At 45.3% G+C, this 22,687-nt stretch overlaps 1 protein-coding gene across 1 annotated transcript in view; it reads left to right on the top strand.

The window, feature by feature from the left end:
- The window catches only part of BMPER (BMP binding endothelial regulator), a 448,094-nt gene that overhangs the window by 405,355 nt on the left and 20,052 nt on the right, over positions 1-22,687 (top strand). The window contains exon 14 of the mRNA XM_085607488.1: positions 15,335-15,465. Within this exon, the coding sequence (XP_085463614.1) occupies positions 15,335-15,465 (131 nt within the window). The remainder of the gene's footprint in view (positions 1-15,334; positions 15,466-22,687) is intronic.

Raw genomic sequence — 22,687 nt, 5'->3', positions numbered from 1 at the left:
GTATTAACTAGATGACAACCCGTCATATTAGCAATACCAAGATACCACCCTGCTCTTGTTCTAGTATGTTGTTTAATTGATGGTACTGTTAGGTAAACTTTCACCAGGTCTAGTGCTAAGTAGATTTATGCATCTTTTCCATGGAATTATGTTTTACCCCCATGGGCACCAGTTCATATCCCAGCAGGCCCGCCTACTCTTTTATTCTCAGAAGCGGATAAGAATATTATTATATAGCCACATGAAAATAAACATCGATCATCTCTCAATAGTGTCTAGAGACCACTTGGGGGGACAGGCACTTTCAAATTCGCTTGTCATTAAGTTGGGTGACTTTCCACACAGGCTTTTTTTGGGGGGGTGCCTTCTTTGTTGTAGGCATTGAGGGTCATCCTCTGTGGTCAATCACACTGCACAGTCTGTGTTCCAGCTTTTATGTGAATACATGGAAGTGATTTAAGACTTTTCTACCATTTTGGATGGAAACATATGCTCAAGTGAAGGTGTTCACCTTTGCTAGATCTGAAGTGGTCATGGACCTGCCTTTTGTTGTAGTACTAGCTGTCTTTTTAATATCAGGTTCTCACAGTTTGTCTAGTATATCACAGGACTCAGCTGTTAACCTTCCTCCTTCCCTTTCGAGACGTGAAGTTTACCTGAGGGTGGTTATCTGGGAAAAAGGGGAAGGAACGAGAGAGAACAGAGAAGAGCATGGTGCATCAGCTCGGGTCTGTGTCTTCCCACAAGATACCGACTCAAGGGGTAGGGGTGGAAAGGATCCTGGTAGACTGCAATACACCCAGATATCAGATATCCTAGACACAGGGAAACAATGAAGTGCAAATTCACCCTCCTTGACCCAGTCTTATCAACTGTTTGAGGAGAGATTATATTAAATGCTCCCCTTGTGTCCACTAACAGTTCCCACATGTGAGTGTGTATGATCATAATGTGTGTCGTGCTGATCCTGGCATTATCAATGCAGTCCTTTCAATTGATTATGTCTTTTGTCGGATTCTGTTGATGGGATGGTTTGGTGTATATGATAATACCTTACTGTACGCAGTGTACAACGGTGTGATGTGCTATGTAAGTGGATCCCTCTTGTGGTGATTGATGATGAAGTTTGATGAGTTATGGTTTGTGCAGATTTGTGTGATATGATTGGAAGTTGAGTAGTATAGGTAGATATGGTGTTGACTAGTGTGTTCCTCTGTAGTGTTAACATAATACAACATGGTTATTTGTAGAGCAAAATGTTCAGTTCTTCAGATGTCTCTTGCAGCTATTGGAAAATGTTTATTGTCACCCAAATCGAGCAAACTAATTTCGTTGACTTTGGAAGGATGATAAGCTGAGTTGACCCTCTCGGTTTGAGAGTTTCAGACCCGTGACCGTGGGTCTAAAGCAGATAAATGAAGTGGATGCATTAGACCGTCGAGCCACCCGAGCAAGCCACTGCTCGGGATACTGTCTTCCAATAACACCCTTATTAGCATTCATTCCTGGCTTGTCTCTACTTGAATGTGTGATTCAATGATGTTTTCAATTATTATTTCCTGAGCTGTTTGCCAAGCGTCTCACCGGTTTCTCCCAAAAAGTAATTTTTTGATATTCTAATAGCTCTACAGTTTTCCTACTGTTTTTCCATGCTGCCCCAAATGTAATTTATTTGGTTAAGGGATTATTTCAGTCTATATTGGGATTCCATTCTGACCCTTAAACACATTTCAGGTCTTGTTTTTTTGTAATATGATCTGACTTGTGCAGTTTATCTCAAGCTTCCCAAACCACTTTTCAGATTAATGTCAAAAATACAAACCTCAGCATTTCCTTCGGGCTTCTCCTAAGGCATGGTAATGTAGTTATGTGTCATTGAGTTTCACCTCCTAATTAAATGTAACCCCTGCGTTCTATTAATATATGCGTGATCACGGCCATATTACTGAAAATGTGCAGAGCAAAATGTCATAGCCCGCGGCACATTCCCAATTCAGGAAGCAGATGAAACCTGCCCAAACATTGTCTATTTTTACTTTATTCCTCATTAGACCTGCCTCCAATAATATTTGGCCACGTTTATTGCTGAGCTATTTTAAAACCCACTTTAAAAATAGATGCTTGACAATTATATTCACAGTCACAGCTGTAAGATATTCAAACAGTTAGCAAATGAAGAATAGGGAACCAAGGCCCTTGAAATCACCAGCACAAACCTTCAATCCCTTTGCAGCAAGGATATCAAAACCCAGGCAAAAAATATCAGCTGTAATCAACCCTATGATCTGGACACCAAAGAGGAAGCTTTGCCCATTCAGCGTTATTATCCCCAAGTAGTGATGGACATGTCCAAAGCATTAAAAAGCAGATCTAATTTACAGATAGGCCATCAATAAGATTAATTTACTTCATTACTTACAACACCTACTTAAAAAAAACATTCATTTCTCCAACATGTGCTACTGTTGGTCCTTGTATTGTATTCACACAATGGGGCTAGAGGAGATTTAAGGACCTGGGTGTGCCACCTCCCCACTCATTAATCATATCACAAAAAAGGATACGGGTCCGAAGATATACGAGAGGTCAGAAAAGAGGCTTGCTGTACTCTACCCAACGTTGGGAGGAATCCCTTTTAAGGACGGTTCCCCTCACACACCAAAGGTGTCATGCTTCATCATAGGGGTGCCTCCTCAAGTGAGAGACCTGGGGGCCTATTAGGATGGCGGGAGAACGTAATCCTAGCGGTGCTGGGACCGGCCGCCTGTGGTGCGGCGGTCCCGCACCGGTAATTAGGATGCCACCGTGGCATCCCCCATCCACTTCATTGTGGCGGGCGGTACACACAGCACCACCCCCCACAATGCTTTGCTTGCACATTGTGCATTTGCATGCACGACGTGGCAGGCACCGTGCGTTGTCTGCCACGTCGTCCATGCAAATGCAGGGGGGTACCATAGTGGTACTCCCCATGTGTTCCCCCAACCCCCAACATCCTGGGGGCCCGCAGTGCTAGGACTGGCCGCCAGTGGTGCGGCGGTCCCGCACCAGTAATTAGGATGCCACCATGGCATCCCCCATCCACTTCATTGTGGCGGGCGGTACACACAGCACCACCCCCCACAATGCTTTGCTTGCACATTGTGCATTTGCATGCACTACGTGGCAGGCACCGCGCGTTGTCTGCCACGTCGTCCATGCAAATGCAGGGGGGTAACATAGTGGTACCCCCATGTGCTCCCCCACCCCCCCAACATCCTGGGGGCCCGCAACGGGCCCCCAAGTGTGGAATTCGCATGCCTTTTTTTGCCACAGAAAGGCTGCTTCCCGCTCCCATTGTAATATGGATGGCGGTGTCTAGCAGACACTGCCACCATATTCAACCCTTTTCCGGCCGGTCGACCGGGCGGAAAATCGGCGAACGGACTTTCCGTCCGCTGCGGTACCCCCCGCCATCATGATATGGTGGGGGAAATGGGAGGCGGGTGGGGGATGATGTCGGGCGAATCGCCACCGGGCGGTGGCGATCTGCCCAACATCATAATAGACTCCCTGGTCTCTACGCGGGCTACAATCCCCTCGCTACGAGGGAGGAGCTCAGGGATGTTTTTGTTGGGGTGAGGCGGGTGTATTAAAACCCTATGTGAGCCTGATGCGGTGAAAAAAGTGCAGTGCTGGTATGTCCGTGATTAAAACTGGCTACAGGGTTAGCTATGCAGCAACTTTATTCAGCTACCCAGTGTCACATCTGTCCTGGCATGCCTCCCCGTCTTGGACACCGCCACTAGCGGTTTGGCGCACGTACCATTTGGCTAGTATGCCAGATGTGGAGAACCTTGTAACCAAAATTGGTTGTGCGGTGAACATACTGAACAGCTGCATCACTGGTTCAGTATTACACCATTTTATTTCCGCACATTCATCTTTACGTGTGCTTTTTACACAAATTGATCGCAGTAGCTGTACAATCGACCCTGAAGATGCCTCCCCATGTTTGCTGCAATTATCCTCAGGGAGTAGGAGGTACCAGGAGAGCCCCAGGTCTTTCATAACTGGCCTCCAAGGGCTCCAGCCCACTGGCAAACGCCTGGTGGATTAAGAGGCCTGTCCTGCCCTAGGACTGGCCCTACTGGATTGTGGTCTTCTTCCTGGTGGGCTGGAAGGGTGAAGCCAGTTTTGTTGTCTGCGGCCGTGCCAACCATGTTTCCTGCCTGTAGCACTTCACCACATAACAGAAAAACAAAGCAAAACAAACGTTTTTCAAAGCATGCAAGTGCCTCAAAACTATTTGTTTTTACATTTGATAGGTTCCTATCTTCCGCAGGAACATCACAAGCACCGCTGACCTTCAGGGGTTTAGGCAAGGGGTGAGGGTTCTGCTGTTGGCTGGCTCAGACAGAAAAGGAGGAGCTGTAATAAAAGTAATTTGCCATGATCATAAAATGTGGTCACGTGGAAGCCGAAATTGACTCAAGGTTTCCTGTTTTCTCACATTAGGCCACTCCATGGTTGTCTCATTCTCTCCCATTTTAGATCAAACCGTAATGCTCTGTGTTAAATCCTCGAGGGGCTGCATTAGAACTGTGATAAATACATCCAGATTATTCATGTTTCACAAGTATTGGTGGTGGTAATGTTTGGGGAGTGCGATGTTTTAATGCAGAGTCTAAAATTAAATCTAGAGCACCTACCCTTGGCGAATGCATTAAGGTCATATGCTCCATGTAGCTAAAAGTCTTTATTCATTTTCATGCATTCTTGAATTGATTCATCCATCAACTTCTTCCCCACCCAGCTATCCATTAATTCATTGAGCAGTGACTCCAATCTCCATCCCTCAATGCCATGACAAAGAAAGGTTCTATATTGAAAAATGTGTGGACCATATTTCAATTTTTTCAAAGCTTTGTGTGGAGAGAACAACCCTCATCCAACCCCTCCAACCCCCCAAAACCCCCGTCCTTGCTATGACCAGGCTTGTATTATTCGTTGCTCACTACGGGGCATATTATCAAGCACGGCGTTACAATTATCGCCGCTTTAGCGGCAGAAAACTGGCGATAAAGCAGCGATAATGGGCTTGATAATATGCCCTTGTGAATTCCAATATAAGCCCATGTTGACACCACATTCTACAGTTTTCTCAAGCTAAAGCGGCGATAATTGTAACGCCGTGCTTGATAATATGCCCCTACGGGCAGTATGAGAACCGGTTTGTCAAAATGTGCCGGGGCTGCTTTTGGTTCCCAGTCCAGCCCTGTCGTTGAGCTCTTTTCTCATCTGTTATCAATGCATTTGTTTATTTCGCAATATTGACTCGGTGAGATCAGTGACGGACAAAATGCATTTCAATACTGTACAAAAAGACATCCTGGCCATTCAAATATGACTTGTGAGGTTGGCTGCTAATAGGTCATTTCATGTGCCCGTTCCTACTTCAGCATGTTCTTGTATGCCAGCACCCGTTCACTTCACCCAATGATCATATTAGGTACATCAGTTGTTAAATGGTGAATGAAATACCCAGCCACACTGGTATTATGCATGTTCCACATAATAATGAATTTGCGACATTTACCACATAATCCATCATCTTCTGTGTGCAGATTTCTGAAAAATAAATTATTTCCATCTCAAGTGGACCAAAAGTTACTAAACAAGCAGCAGCTTGTGTTGTAGCGCAGAGGAAGGGCCTTCGCAAATGTTGTCTGCTCACCTTTCTGTTGCTTATTTGGGTGTCAACATTGTAATAATGTGGTGAAACCTGTGCCCGGATTACTAGTACGTGTTCATGTTCTGTTTTTCCGCAACAGGCCAATAATTCACAACATTGGAGACTTGATCTGTTTGCTCCGTTACCAGAACATTCGTACAATGGGTTGAAATTGAATTTCCATTGCTTCCCAACCTGTGTCCATGTAGGGTTTTAGGTACACATCGAACTCTGGAAAAAGAGACAAACTCGTCCACTTTAAGGTTCCGTGGCCAGGCGCTGCAATAATCAGTAACCCCTGATTTACGGAATTAAGAAACGCAATACTTGTCATTACGCCGTAACAGTCACTCCTTAATAAATCTCATCGGAAAAGATTAATTATACCTATTATCTCTGATTCACCACTATCCACATTAGCACAGGTGCTCCCACAGATACATTCGAGTGTTCATGGCGGTGATGGGTGTGCTGCATTCTTAATTTGCTTAATTTGTCGTCCTTGGGTAAGGTACATGTTTTCCTGGCGTAGTTAAGTCGCAATATATCGGTTTTCGTTCACCCATGTGCATCCATCCTAATGATGTAACAATGTTGGTTTTGATGAACTGTCTGCTTTTATAAAGAGACTTGCAGTTCTCGATTTCGGCCACAAGAGGGAAGCGTGCTTCTACTCAGAAACACCGCTCCACAAACGTAGTCCGCAAAATTAAATACGGTGTAATAGCGCACTGGAACGACTAGTTAATTATGTTAGTAAAACTGAACTATAAATGAGAGCCAAAGAACAAAGGCTGGAAGATGAGGTTTGGTTTGAAAGTTGTAATGCAGCCATAAACAGGTCCTATTCGCCATCCACACCTGGGGTTCTCTGAAAATGTATTTTTAAGCTTTGATTAGTGGGCGAAGACCAGCTAGTATTATGAATACTTCACACAACACACAACCCCCCTGAAAACATATAGGGGCATATCAGCAACAGCTGGCGATAATTATCGCTAAGCGCGCTTAGCACGAGGATAATTGTCGCCGGCTATCACTGGATTTTATCGCAGAGATAGCGCACTATCAGCAACGCTTATCTCCAATGCGATAATAAATCCAGCGATAGCTGCAAAATGTGTGATTATCGCTGGAAATCCAGTGATAATCGCACAGCGATAGGCGATACGTTGATGATAGGGCAGGATGGTCTCATCATTATGGTCCACCACCCATAGACTATAATGGCTTAGTCAGTATAAAAGCAGGTGTGAGGAAACCTGCAATAAGTGCGGTTAGCGCTACTTTTCTCGTCGCTACACAGGTTAGCGATTAGCTTCATAAATGGAGAAATGTCTGTTAGCGACATTATCCACTTTAGTTTAGCAGGGTATGCCCAGTTTGCATATCATTGGCGTTGCAAAGATGGGCGTTAGGGAAAGCGGCGCAGAGGCATAGGAACACACGTTAGCGCGTCCTTGCTGATAGTGCGATAAAATTATCACCACTTTTCGCCAGAAAACGGACGCTAAAGCGGCAATAATTTTATCGCGGTACCTTGATGATATGCCCCATAATTGGTTGGGTAAAGTTATCCACAACATTTTAAACTTTTTCCATCCAGTTCCTACGTTCAGTGTTTGAAATCGAAATAGTCAAGTTCTGGTACCCGCTATTGCAGAGTACTATTTTTCTCCTACGAAGTACTGGTACTCCCCCATTAAAAGTATGACACCCTTGCTGAGAAGTGCCGGTACTCTTTCGCCGTACACCATGCTCACCAGTACCGCCCATTTAAACCGCAGCCAGCTCTTAAATAGCGCTCTGTGTAACGTGGACCCAATTCTCTAAGCTTCGTTTCACAGGCTTCATGTTCCTGACGATGAAGGGTGGATTTTAACGACCCAGTAGGGCAGCTATATGTTTGGGACATTTGCATTTTTTTTCTTTTCAAAACCTGTACAAAACTGACTGGGAAATACACCTTTTTGCTTTCTGGTGATAAATCGAATGAATCCCTCCTTGCCATAGTGTGAGACAAACAAAGACTTTGCCTCTCACGTGTGGAGGCTTTAGCAGGAATAGAAGTGTCACAGATGGAAAATCTCCCCTGTGGTACAAAAGGTGAGGCTCTAGGTAATGTTAGTGGCGATCAGTAATCTCTTTTTCTCAGTTTCACTTCGCACCCTCTGATACAGCTGCATCACACGCTCTCCATCTTGTTTTATTTCCAGTCTCCAGGAACTGCTTAGTTCCACATGCACCTACATGAAGATTTATGGATCAGGCAGGGGTTGGGGAATGTAATGAGACTCCACTTGTCAAGGTCCCACACTTTGGGAAACAGGTACAAACAACAGCTGCTGCTCCCCAGAACCAAGAGAGGGTTTTTGTACAGCTGGTATTCTGAGCCCACACATTTGAAAGTGATTTCTCACGGGATAATAAAAAAAGGAGTTTTGGTGAAGTTGTGTATTTGTATGAGCTGGGTCTGGAGGCTTAGAGGACTAAGACTTCTGCCGTGGGGGCCTGTGTTTGACGTCATGGTCACAGGTTCAAATCCCAGTGGGTCTACTCCGCTTATTTTCCTTCTGAGGTCGATTACATGAGAACCATTGAATTGGGTAACAATAAACATGTTATTCAGCAACAAGATGCCCATGGGTGCATGCGCACTTTACAAATACACATTATGTTAAGATCACACATTTTCACGGGGAAAGCCACGATTTATCCAGCTTTTCTGACTTTATTTTGTACAATTCAGCCACTTATTGGGTATCTATTTGTCATTCCTTTTTATGTTGACACTTTGTTTTTACCTCTTTGTGCATTTTTTTTGTGGGAGTTTTTGTATAGTGCAAACAGACCTGAAGATATTGGAATGCTCTAATTGAGGATTAGTTACATTACAACAAGGTCACATTAATTCTTTATAGGTACGGGAGATTAGGGGATTTATTCAGGATCCCGGGATGTTATGCTGACTCCAAGATTCAAAGCTGGTTCCCCAGTTCCAAAATCTGCAGATCTGGCTATAACGCCACATCCTGGGTAGAGGGAGGTTGGCAGGCGGAAGCCACTTGAAAGCGGAGCTCGTTATTGGCTCGACTCGAGCATGGCTTGAACTTTCAATGGCTCGTCCACCTCTACAAATAACCCACAATAACATAACAAAAAATAAATTGCACTGAAATCATTTGGCACCTGAATCATCAGAAAATAGGAAGAAAATGTACTTGTGTTACTCCAACGTTTCAAATAAATTCACGTTTTTTGGGAAATTCATGGATGGTTTCTTATTTTCTCCTTCAATACTTTCGAAGTCGTAGTTGCAGGAGTACTTTTGCAATTTTACAGTATATTTCTCCCATGCAAAGGCTTTGTCAAATGTATTAACAGATGTTCCTTTACACATGCATACCAATCTCTCAATAGTACGATCAGGGCACAGGGCCTAAACATATAAGTGGGGGACTAACCTAATAAATTAGTATGCAAGTGACATCACCGCACGTGACATCACAATGCGTGACATCACAGGAAGTGGCTTAATAAGAAGTGACATCAGATCTTAAGCCCTCGTATATCTGTTTAATATGTCTATCATGAATACATTGGAGCACATTTCGAGTTACAGGGAAACCATCCTGATTTAGGCAGAAGATTCACATTTTTTCAAGCAACACATAAAGCAATGTTGCCTTTTGTCAGCGTAAACGTCCTCCACCCACAGTGCTTTAGAAGAAAAAATAGTGCTATTTAAATTATTACAGCTCCTTCTCAGGGGTAGTGAGCACTATATAAATGCTATTTATTTTGTGTAAATACTGGGAAAGATCAACACATCTGACATTCTTACAGTGCATGCATATCTCCTAAACAGAGACTGAACAAAGTGAAAAACGGCCTCTCTTAAGTGTTTGTGAAGTGCTAACAAGGTGTGAGCCTTTGTTTCCCCTCAGATGCATTTGATTGTAGGTGTGAGGCTCAGGACTGCTGCCAGCCAGGAGACTTTAACAAAAGGAAGCCTGATGACCCCTCAGATTTGGCCTTAGTTATGGGCCAAGCAGGAGTCAGAAATGAGAGAACCCCGTCCCCACCTGCTCGGTTTTGTGTATGGAAAGCAGACAACAACGTGCAGACGCTGCTGAATGTGTCCCGGTGTTTGCAAATTTCACCGGGACGAATTTAGCATATTTTTCAGTGGTGCCCAACTTCTTGGCAGGATGGACGGCGTCCACCCTGTGAAAATAGTGGCTGGACGCCGTCCACCCACCCGCGTGTACCCCCGACTCGTGCCCTGAGTATGATGTTACTTTAATTGTTGCGTTTTCCTCCACAAGTAATCTATTTTCCTTTAGGCGAAACCTTGATTCCATTTTCACCAGTGTGGTGAGTGTTCCCACACCATTACCCCAAGGTCCCTTATGTCCTCGTCCCATTCATTACAATGTGGAGATAACCATCTTCCGACAGAAAAAAAAACAAGAGGAATGCTGGGACCCTAATACTGCCCCTCCCACCGGGAGTACATAAGCAGTACTTACCCAGCATCCCGCCTGTTCTTTTTTTCTGTCTGTCGACAGAATTGACGTGGTGTGCTGGTGCTGCTCCTGCTGGGATGGAGTGGCGGTCTTCTCTCCCCCCGTCCGGCTGCCTGGCTGTGCAGGCGCAGGGTTTCCTGAGCTGTCTCTCGGCGTGCCGGGCTTGCTGGGAGTCAGTCTCTGTTCCTGCCAGATTCCTGACTGGCCGCACAGCCCTTTGCGGCTGGGGCGTGGACTCCCGTTCCCTTCCAGGTCGTAAGGGTGCGTCTTCCCCAAGCCAGGCCGAGGGAGTCGTGCCTCGCTTGCAGTGTTCCTGCCCCCTGGATTCCTGTTGGCAGTTGCGGGGGGGGGGCCTTGGTGCTGGTATTGGCCCCCACCCCGGGTAAGTCCGCTTGGCGGCTTTTTCTTTTTCAAATTCTGGCGCTCCTGTGTCAAGCGCTCTGCTGCCTGTGTTTGCTTGCTGCCCTTCATCGCTGGTGCGTCTTCCCCGAGCCTGGCCGGGTGAGTCGTGCCTCGCTTGCGGTGTTCCTGCCCCTGGATTCCTGCTGGCAGTTGCGGGGGGGCCTTGGTGCTGGTGTTGGCCCCCGCCTCGGGTGAGTCTGCTTGGCGGCTTTTTCTTCTTCACATACTGGCGCTCCTGTGTCGTGCGCTCTGCTGCCTGTGTTTGCTTGCTGCCGTTCGTCTCAGCCTGCTCCTCGGCAGTTGGGCCTGCTCTGGTTCCGCCTTTGCAGGGGTGCAGGTCATTGCTCTTTCTGGCTGTCTTCTCTTGCAAAACTAAATCCGAAGATGTCCTCTGGGGGAAAAAAAAAGGAATCCCGTGCTATTTTAGCTATCATTTAGCATACATTCACCACTACTACTCAGTCACTCATACGCGTATCTGTATTGGCACACAAATTCCTCACGTAATGAAAAAAATGTTTTCACTTCAATTTATTATATAAATCTTTACACATAGTATTTTATCAGACATCAATATAAAAGACCTTTGTTGCTACATTTGGTCACAATAAAAACATATATGAAAAAATGCAAAATTAAAAAACACAATATGACATAATCCTATCTATCACTGTCTACCAAGGTACTCTTCAGGGAGAAATACAATAGACAAAAATATCTGTTCTTGATTACCACATTCAGAACTGACAGTTAGACCAACTTGTAAGGTGTTTCAAAGTCTACTGTCCATTGGTATATGGGAAAAATTGTGGTTTTTTTTTAAGGGCGTCGACGCGTTTCGAAGGACTATTCAGATTATGCCTTCTTTCTCGTCTGTTCTCTTCCTGGCTTGCTTCGCCTGTGGTTGGGTGTCCGTTTTTCTCCCTGATCCTGCTCTCTACATTGTGGGCTGTTGGGGTTGCCCCGGTGCTCCTTCATCATTGGCCCTCTTCCTGCTGCCTTGTTCGGGCCTGTGTGGGGTCCTGGTGTTCGGTGCTTCTGGGTTGGCGTTTCCGGGATTGCCTCCTGTTGCTCCTGGCCCGCTGGCTTCCTGCTGGTGCGGCGTGGCCTCTGGCTGTGCCTCTTTGGTTTGCTGGCTGTGCAGTCCCGTCTCTGCCGGCTGTGGGGTTTGTTTGCCGGGTGTTCCCGGTTCTTCCTGTTCCGGTGTCCTGTCTTCCCTTGCTTCCACCGGGTCTGCTCCCGGTGTGTGCCTGTTTCTGGTACCCCCCCATCTCTTGTTGGGGTGAGGTCCTTTGGTGTTCGTCGTTGCCTCTGTGGGGTCCGCCCTCCGGGCTGTGGGTTGTCCGGGGTCTGCTGCTGGTTGGCCCTCTGGCTTCTCTGCTTCCTCCGGTTTCCGCTTTGCGGTTTCGTCTGTTTGCTTCTTCCAGCCTTCTGTGTGGTCTGGTGGTGGTGTGTTGGGGGTCTCTCTCGGCCTTCCTGCCCTTTGCTTCAGCCTTTGTGCTGCGTGAGCTTCCTCCCGGGGCTTGTTGGTCCTGAGGGCCCTACTGCATCGGCGGTTGCCTGGCTCCGGTCCTGGCTTTCCTGTTTCCTTTGCGTTTCTTTTTGCTGCTTAGTTGGCTCCTCTCCGGCGTTGGCTGGGGTCGGGCCTGGTGGGTTTCTAGTCTGGGGGCTGTGCGCCCCGGGGCCTTTTCCGCTACTCCTGCCCTTGCGGCGGGCTTGGCCGGGGTGTTGGGTGCCTGTGCGGTCCTCCGCCACGTTGACTTTTTTGTGCCGTCGTTCGGCGGGTTTGTGTCTGGTTGTTTCCTGGTTTAGGGGCTGCCGGGGGTTCCCGTTGTCCTGGGATTGCGCCCTGCCTTGTTTTCCCTCCCTTTGGGGTTGGGGGTCTTGGGGTTGTGTCCGGTTGGCCCTGTCCCCGCCCTTGCTGGGCCTGTTCGGTTCCGGCTTGTTGGTTTCCGGTCTTTGTTGGCCTCTCGGTTGTTTGGTCTGCTGTCGGCTGGTTCTTTCTGGGGGCTTCTCTGGCCTGTGGTCTTTTGGATTGGCCTCCTCTGCCCCTGCTGTTCTGGGTTTTGTGGCATCTTGGTTCGGTTGGCGGCCTCCTTCCCGGTTGGGGCTTTTGGCCTCCTGGGATTTCTGGTCTTTGTCTCCTTCCCTGTCTTTTTCGGTTTGGTTGGGTTCTGGCTCCTGTTTGGCTCCTGGGCTCTTGCTGCGGCTCCTCCCTCTGAGCTGGGTGCTTGGTGGTTGTCGTTTGGTGGCCCTATTGGTGCTGCCTTTTCTTTCCTGGGTCCTGGGCCTCCTCTGAGCGTTTGTTTGGCTCTCTCCTCTGGCCTCTCTGGGGGCCGGGTCGTTTGGTTTGGCGGGGTGGGCTGGTTCTGGCCTGTGCTTCCCTCCTTCCTTGTTGGTCTGTGTGCTTGTGCCTGCGCTCTGTTGGCTGGTCTTGGCTTCTTTTCTTTGGCCTTCCTCGGGCGGTCGAGATGTGCTCTGTGTCTATGCGGCTGCCGGGTCCTGTGTGCCTTCCTGGTGTTTCAGGGCTGGGCGGCCTTGTCTGGTGGGTTCCTTGGCCGTGTCCTTTGGGTCTTTTTCCAGGTTGCCCTGTCTCCGGTTTCTCTTGTTGGGGGTCCTGGCTTTCTGTTTTTTTCTTGGTTGTTGCCGGACCTTGTTTGGCCCCTGCTGTCTTGTTCTGAGTTGCGGGCCAGTTGCTTCCTGCGGTCCCCCCCTTCCCTCCTTCTCGGTGCTCCCTTGGGTTGCTGCTTTTGATGTGGTTTCCTGGGTGTGCTTGTGGGTTCGGAAGGCCGTTTTTTTGCCTTGTTATTCTCCACATTGTAATGAATGGGGCGAGGACATAATGGACCTGGGGGCAATGCTCTATTACTTACCGGTAATCTTCATTACTCCGGGTCCCGGTGTCCTCGTCCCATTCATACGCCCCTCCCTCCCGCCCGGGCGGCCGGCCTTCCTGTTTGGGCTTGGTTGTACAGGCGGGATGCTGGGTAAGTACTGCTTATGTACTCCCGGTAAGAGGGGCAGTATTAGGGTCCCAGCATTCCTCTTGTCTTTTTTTCTGTTGGGAGATGGTTATCTCCACATTGTAATGAATGGGACGAGGACAACGGGACCCGGAGTAATGAAGATTACCGGTAAGTATTAGAGCATTCTCTTGGATACAGACATACACCTGCTCTTTGCAGAAGTACATCTACAACAGCATTCACGGGAGGAATATGCCTTGCAAAAGTTTGTGAGAACCCACAAACTCTCAGGCTCATGGGTGTTCCCAGCCCTGGACCACTACAAGACTGACTTACTCACACATTATATTATAACTAGGCCTAATTATAACGTACAGGTGTGATATTAAGTGGAAGCAAATTGCTTTGCGAGTGTAAATGTTCTTTTTATAAACATTTTGTACCAAAACCTTTTATCTTACATTTAGAAGTGGTAGTTTAACGCTGACTTCCTCTACTTTTAATTGATACAATCCACTCTAACAAACAAACTACTGTCTTTGTTGCATGAAATGTACTGAAGACAAGACATATTTTTGTTTTGTTTTGCATCACTTGCTCCTGAGGCGAAAGTGATTGTTGCCACCTCTTAGAGACCCAGGCATTGGCAGTCTGAAGCCAGCTGAGAGCTGCTGAAGACCTCTACGTCAAGTGCAATGTTTACCGCATGGCTTATTGTGAGCTGGAGGGGGGATTTGTTGCTGCCTGTTATTTTTAAATTGACATGCCACTTTCATTTATTGGACAGGATTGCATCCTGTATGTGTTGTATGCGGTGTAGCCAAAATAAACTAAAATGACTGATTGACTTTATTCTTTTTTGTAAATTCTATGCAGTTTTAAGAAAGCAATATTTACGACTTTGTTTAAAACTGGAAAATATATTTATCACCAGAAAGCTTTTAAGTATATCTGTGCGTTAGATAATGTGGATATATGCTACTCGGTCTCCACCTTTATTGTATCTGCCATCTTTAGATGGAAATGTCCTTTAAAATTTGGAAGTACTAACATATGAGGCTGGTCAATGAATAGTACTGTGTTATGAAATGAGATATCCTAGAAGTGATTTTACAGCCACCTTTTAAGCTTTTGTGCATTGTCCATTATTATGTTTATCTTTTTTAAGTCTGTCTTGCTATATGCTGCAACAGAGTGAAATGTATTTGAATGTATTCCATTTTGCTGCTTATGCCTCAGACTTGGAAGTACTAACATACGAGATTGAGTGATGAAAAGTACTGTGTTATGAAATGAGACATACTACTAACCCTACAATTTAGCATAAGATGTGATTTTTTAGACACTTAAGATTCTTATGTACAGTTTATTAATATTTATTCTTTTTCAATCAGTCTTGGCATATTGTGAAATAGAGTGAAATGTATTTCATCCTGTTTTTATGATTTTTTGTATGGATACTATTATAGCCAAATAAAGAGATACTGAATGACTGAATTTACACTTGTAAACCAAGCCATTTGCAACACATACATTTCACTTGGGTGGGCAAATAGCTTTGCCAACCTACACTGAATATGTACTTGACGAGTTTGTTTATCACCTGTTACCTGCGCATCAATGGAAAATCAAAAAGGTACTCTGGAAGACGCAAGCATGCGAGAGGCTCTCTCGCTTCTCACAGTTGTACTCCTCGGCTGATGGTCTGTGGTTTGTTTTTGCAGGTCGTGCGTCACAGATATGTGTGAGTGTCCGGTACATAAAAACTGCTACTGCGAATCCTTCATCGCCTACGCCAGAGCCTGCCAGCGAGAGGGCATCCGGGTCCAATGGAAGCCAGAACAGAACTGTGCAGGTAAGATCAAAGAGTGAATAGCTGATGTGTGGCACTGCCTGTTTATTGTCTCCTAAATGCTTCTGGTGCCAACAGGCAGAAGTGGTTCTACCTTTCCTGTCTGTGCTGTCACCTTGACCTCAATATCTAACAAGTACCAGGTTTATACACTCTGTACTGCTCACTGCGTTTGGCGTCTTTCCGAAATCTCTCAGCTAGTAATTGAACCCTTGAATTTGTGTTTTTACATTTATTGCAAAATTGTTGTGCCTTGTGACACCTTTCAGAAATATTAGAGCACTACAAGGGCTGCAAATAAGGTAGTGCAATAAAATAGTTAAAGGGAACAACACAACGTGACAGTACGAATTATAGGAACCACAGTCTCATATTTATATTTAAGTGCATACACTCCATTTTTATGGCACGCGTTACCAATTAGTACCTCATAGTTTTCAACATAGGCTCCACATTTGCAAGCCTTTTAAAGTGGACACACTGTTCCCATGCTTCACATTTTGAGGCAGGTTGTTGTACAGGCCTGCCCCAGGGGCATGTAGCCTGTGACAATAACTAACTCCCTTGCACCATCGGTGGCCGTTTTTAGGCCCCAGGGGGTTATTTACAAGCCCAGTGTGCTGCCAGAATGTCACTTTTATTGACGTTCCGGCGGCACAATGGGCTTACCCATATCTATGAGGCCACTTAAAGCCACCCTGCATGGCTTTTCCTGGCCTCGTAGATATGGTGTGAGGCAATGCAGCGCAAGTTGCTGGGTTGCCTCACACTATGATAGGGAGGCGTGCCATGGGTGTTATGGTGGCTGTTCCCATGTAACCCCCATGGCATTTGACACATTCCCAGGTTAATGCATACATACTGTAAATCTGGAAATGCGTCAAAATACTAGGCCTCCCCAGAGTGTCCTTCCTCCACAAAAACACCTTGATTTCAACGCAAAAAACAGGGTGCCTGCGTTGGCGTATGGCAGCCATTTGTGAGCCAGAACTGTGAAAGAGGACAGATATGGCGCATTCCTGTCCTTTTCTTTTGATGTAGTGCAGCGCAGCAGGAAGGCTTGCACCGCTACCCTATGCCAAAAATAATTATATGAGGCCTTTGAACATCTTGGAGGTTTATTAGGAAAAGTTAGGAGCAAGTCTAGTTTAGGCTTTCCAGGAGCAATCACTACCATTCTGGGTCACAGCGGGACAAAAAATTGGTCCAGGCACCCAAACAAAAATGGTCCACATTAGCAAAGCATATGGTTAAAAAAGTGGTACTATAAGGGAAATGAACAGCAAAAACCAGCCTACCTAGCCATAAAACCGTCCCAAAACTACAAAACAAGTCCCACACACTGATTTGTCAGACAAGCCGATCAGGCACTGCGTGAGAGCCCTATAGGCCAGCCGACCCTGTTTACCATGGCACAGTTACACCATTATTGCCAGAAACCGGCCTCTCCTCTGGCACAAAGCCTTTAACTCCCGTATTTACACTGTAAAACATCAGGGTTCACTCTCTCACAAGGCAAGGGCGCCCTTCAGTGTTAGATGCGGGGAACTTCAACCATTCAACCAACTGAACCGCTTGATCATGCCAAAATTATTCAAAGATTTTTTTGTTGACAATGTGAACGTTTTTGGTTTCAAGATTTGGAACTGATTATATTGAATGATTTTCAATTGCATAACAAGCAGTGAACAAATCTGAAAAACCAAAACCCAATTTCATTGATGCTTAGTTTATCAAAAGACCTCGGATAAAACTGTGCAAAGTACAAATGCTGCCTGTCCTCTGCACCCACCTTACTTTTTTTCTTTTGAAAAGAACTGCTCTATTTAACATTTCCAGCCAGTGCACTGCTTACATTTGTGTGAGAGGTTGCACTCACTTTGGTGGACCGCAACTTTTTTTTGTCAGAAGACCTTGACCCAGAGCAAGAGAGAGAAAGTCAGAAAAAGAATGTAATAGGAAGTGAAAGATAGGACATCGATGACAAACAGAGACCACAGGGATAGAAAAGAACCTGCAAGAGTGAGAGAAAGTAAAGGGATGTGTGGTGAAATGAAGGTGGATACAAGACTACACAACCTTGGTATTTCATAACCCCGGTTTATGGTAGTGTTGGAAGCAGGCTCCCAGGGAAAACTTCGTGCCCCTCACTTAGTTTTTCACAAGTTAAGAACTGGTCTAAAAACATACATGGTGCATTAAGATCTCTACACTTAACTTTCAGAGCTTTTCATCAACTCTTGTCTTCTGTCACTCAAATGAAAATTTAGACATGCATTTCAATATACATTTTTAATACAGTGTTGAATGTTAGTAATTTGCCTATTTCTAAATGCCCTCAAATATCTACCTGCCAGGGCACTGAGGCACATGGAGATGAAGGGATTTTCTCAGGCTCAGTTGTCAAAGTGGGAAAATCAGGACTAGACCTCAGGTCTGTTGACGTAGCACCTGACAATTTAGCTACTCAACCTACTTCTCTGGTGAATCTATTTATTCTCTGTTCTTAAATAGATTTTCTAATGGTTTTTAAATTTCAAAACAAGGGTGGGGTGTCAGAAATGAGGTTAGATAACGATTTGCAACTGAGGGGGATAGGTCTCAGGCGCAAAGTTTTTCTGTGCTTATTTGAGTCCTGCTTCAAGCATAGGCATCAGCCACACCTGGATACCCTGGCGTGATATCCACAGAATATTCCCAGAGCAACTGTCTTTTAACCCGAGGCTTATATGCAACTTACTCATCTATTCACTCACTCATCCATCCATACCCCAAACATCCATTCATTCGAAATGGCCACCCAGTCATTCATCCAGATATCCATCCACCCAAACATACTCTCATGCTTACTTTTGATCAACCACCTATCCATCAATCTAGTAACCCATCTAGTCACCCACCCTCTTAACCATTGCTTATCTCACCCATCCACCCACTTGGAAACTAAGCTCACCCATACAAATTCTATCACCCATCTGTCAATCTATCTGTCTATCGTTATAACAATGTATCCATTAGTCTGCAATCAACTTCATCTACCCATCCACTCGCTCACATGGAAACTCACTATCCTGCCACTTGCTCACCCACACACAAATGTGTCTATCTGGTCACCCACTCTTTCACACATAAAGGGGTCAACTCGCCCACCCAGTAATTCACACAAAAATGTGTGTTTTCCCACCTTTCCTTTGCATCATAACTCTTGCATCCACCCACCTCTTCATCCACGCATACAAATGCACCAATTTGTCCACCCGCTCATTTACAAACGTAAATATCCACATCTTTCCACCCACACTTTCAAAGCCCCCTTTTTATTCACTCATTTATATACTCACCGCCCATTAGTCCAGGCACTTAACTATACACTTGCCTGCTGATTGATTCATCCACCCATCCACATGTTTACCCACCCATGCAGATGCCAGTTTATCTAAACCCAACAATCCACATATTTATCCATTTTGTCACTCACAGACAAACTTGCCTACCCAAGTATCTAATTACTCATCCAAAAATATACAGACCCATCCATCTACACCTTTTCACCAATCATTATAATTACTTGTCCACAAACTCACCAATTATTCATCTTTCCAAAAACCACACTCACCCCTACACAGCTGTGCTACCACACAAGTACTGCTCCAAATATCCAAACTCACACCCACCCACACTCATCCGTCCATTCGTGTGCTCATGGATCATTGCAACCAGTTGCTCACAAACTCATACATCAATGAAAAATTCATCCACTTGTAAAGAAATAGGAATTCTGGATGATGGGGACACGGTAAGAGAGGAAATCTGTGCCGCTGTCAGTTATCTCCAATCACAAGAAGCAATTCATGCTGAAATCCGCCTAGTTAAAAGTACTCGACGTTAAACACAGAGATCATCTTAGTATAAGTGGAACTAAAACAGCACTATGATGTACTGTAGTGATATGTGATAAGAGCAAAGTTTTTGAAAATAACTAATATAATGTGTATTTGTAAAGTGCACGTTCACCCGTAGGTATCGTAGCACTTATTAACAGATGGTTGTTGTTACCCAACAGTACTCATTTTATCAACTTCAGAAAGATGAAAAGCTGAGTTTTGAATCTGCGACCATGAGGCCAATCAGAGGACCCTGCAGTGGATGCATTAGTCCACTGAGCCACCAGACCCAGCTCAACCACGCTGCCCAGGTTTAATGACAATCTGGAGTGTTATCTAAAAGACACTTGCAGTGGAAGTCTGGTTAGTAAAAGGAGGTCAGGCAGTTGCAAAGTTTCAGTTCAGACCTTGCTGGGGCACCTAATACCATTATCTCACTCCAATGTTGATGGGTACAGCCACTTTCCAACCATGTCAAGTGGAGTGATGGTCCTCCGCTCCAACAGAACTGGCCTCAACGGAATGCAGGAATTCTTGCACTGGCCTTGTCCAAACTAGACTACAACGGCATGCATCATACAGGCGTCACCGGCGTGTATAATGTAGCCGTGCTATATTATCTTGTAGATCATCTATAGAAGCTCCCCAGTACGGTGGCCCTCTCAAAGCTTCGGTTCCTGTGCTGGCATCAGATGTCACCAACATTGAGGATCTTCACCTGACCCCACTGAGTTAGACGGCCTCAGGTACATGACTTTGTCTTGTACGCCGCACTATCCAAAGCAAGAGGTCCAGGTTTCAAAGCGATAAACTAATGTTGTATCACAGTCTCAGGACATATATGGTCTGGAATTAAAACATTCGCACTGGAGGTAACAAAAGCTACACTGCTAGAGGACCTCAGGTTATGATTCTTATACTCGTCAAACTGGAGTGACATTGGTAAGCCAGCAGTGGCTCCCTTGGCTATCCCTGTTAATTCAAAAACACATTTAAATTAAAACACTCATTTTACAGTTAATTATATAACCTTCTCAGAGGTGGATATCAATTTCTTTGTATAACACGCTGTGTGGGGCCATCACAACACTGACACCTTAATAGCTTTGATCGGATGGATGCACGACCTTTGCTTTTCTGGATGTTTATGGAATGTCACGAAAATAAGGTTTATAACAATTTTATTTACATCGCTGATGTTCTAAATGATAAAACAAACGGGAACATTTTAACTTTAACTTTGAAATGATAAACTATATCTGGAAATGTGTAGGTGAGATGTAACTGCTCACGTCTCAGTCACTCTCTGATTCACTCAGTCTAATTTATTCTCAGCCAGTCTAACTTAGTCCCACTAATTTTCACTAATTCTGAGTCAATCAGTCTTACTGTGATTCATTCAATCTCCCTGAATCACCTAGTCTCAATCATTCTCACGAATTCCTGCTTATTTCCACTCATTCAGACTTACTATGACAAAGTAATTCTCACTGACTGTCTCACTCATTCTGTCTCACTCACACTGTGCCTCACTAGATCTTACACACAGCAACACTTACTGTCATTCTCCCTCACAGTAACCCTCATTGTCATTCTCCCTCACAGTAAAACTCACATTCTCCCTCACAGTTACACTCATCATCATTGTCCCTCACTGTAGCCCTCACTGTCATTCTCCCTCACAGTTACACTCACACTTCTCACATTTATACCTAGTCATTCTCCCTCACAATTTCAGTCATTCAGGCTCTGTCACAGTTACTTCACTGCCATTCTCCCTCACAGTAACACTCACTATCATTCTCCCTCGCAGTTACACTCACTGTAATTTTCCCGCACAGTAACACTCACTATCATTGTACCTCAGTGTTACACTTACTGTCATTCTCCCTCACAGTAACACTCATTGTCATTCTTCCTCACAGAATCTTACTGCCATTCTCCCTCACAGTAACACTCATGCTCATTCTCCCTAACAGTAACACTCATTATCATTCTCCCTCACAGTACCACTCACTGTCATTCTCCCTCACAGATACACTCACTGTCCTCACAGTTACACTCAGTCATTTTCCCTTCACAGTTACACTCAGTCATTCTCCCTCACAGAAGCACTCACTATCATTCTCCCTCGCAGTTACACTCACTCTCATTTTCCGCACAGTAACACTCACTATCATTGTACCTCAGCGTTACACTTACTGTCATTCTCCCTCACGGTAACACTCATTGTCATTCTCCCTCACAGTATCTCACTGCCATTCTCCCTCACAGTAACACTCACTGTCATTCTCCCTAACAGTAACACTCATTATTATTCTCCCTCACAGTAGCACTCACCGTCATTCTCCCTCACAGTTATACTTAGTCATTCTCCCTCACTTTAACCTCACTGTCATTCTACCTCACATCTACATGTAGTCATTCTCCCTCACAGTGACACTCACTATCATTCTCCCTCACGGTTACACTCACTGTCATTGTCCTTGACAGTTACAGTTACTGTCATCCTCCTCACAGTCATTCTCCCTCACAGTAACACTCGTCATTTTCCTCACAGTAAAACTCACTGCAATTCTCCCTCACAGTTACATTCATTATCATTCTTCCTCACAGTAGCACTCACTGCAATTCTCCCTCACAATTACACTCACTGTCCACACAGTTACACTCATTCATTCTCCCTTCACAGTTACACTCAGTCATTCTCCCTCACAGTAGCACCCACTGTCATTCTCCCTTACAGTAGCACTCACTGTCATTCTCCCTCACAGTTACACTGTCATTCTCCTTCACAGTTACGCTCACAGTCCTCACAGTAATACTTAATCATTCTCTCTCACTTTAATCTCACTGTCATTCTACCTCGCATCTACATGTAGTCATTCTCCCTCACAGTGACACTCACTATCATTCTCCCTCACGGTTACACTGACTGACATTTTTCCACACAGTAACACTCACGGTCATTGTCCTTCACAGTTAAAGTTACTGTCATCCTCCACAATCATTCTCCCTCACAGTAACAATTGTCATTTTCCTCACGGTAAAACTCACTGCAATTCTCCCTCACAGTTACACTCATTATCATTCTTCCTCACAGTAGCACTCACTGTCATTCTCCCTCACAATTACACTCACTGTCCACACAGTTACACTCATTCATTCTCCCTTCACAGTTACACTCAGTCATTCTCCCTCACAGTAACACTCACTGTCATTCTCCCTCAAAGTTACATTTACTGTCATTTTCCCTCACAGTAACACTGTCATTCTCCCTCACAGTTACACATACAGTCTTCCTCCCTCACAGTTTTCCTCAGTCAGTCTCCTTCACAGTA

This window comes from Triturus cristatus, chromosome 5_2, assembly GCF_964204655.1.
Source record: "Triturus cristatus chromosome 5_2, aTriCri1.1, whole genome shotgun sequence".
Taxonomy (NCBI): Eukaryota; Metazoa; Chordata; class Amphibia; order Caudata; family Salamandridae; genus Triturus; species Triturus cristatus.
The sequence above is the reverse complement of the archived record's forward strand: the minus strand, read 5'-3'. Positions and strand labels throughout refer to the sequence as shown.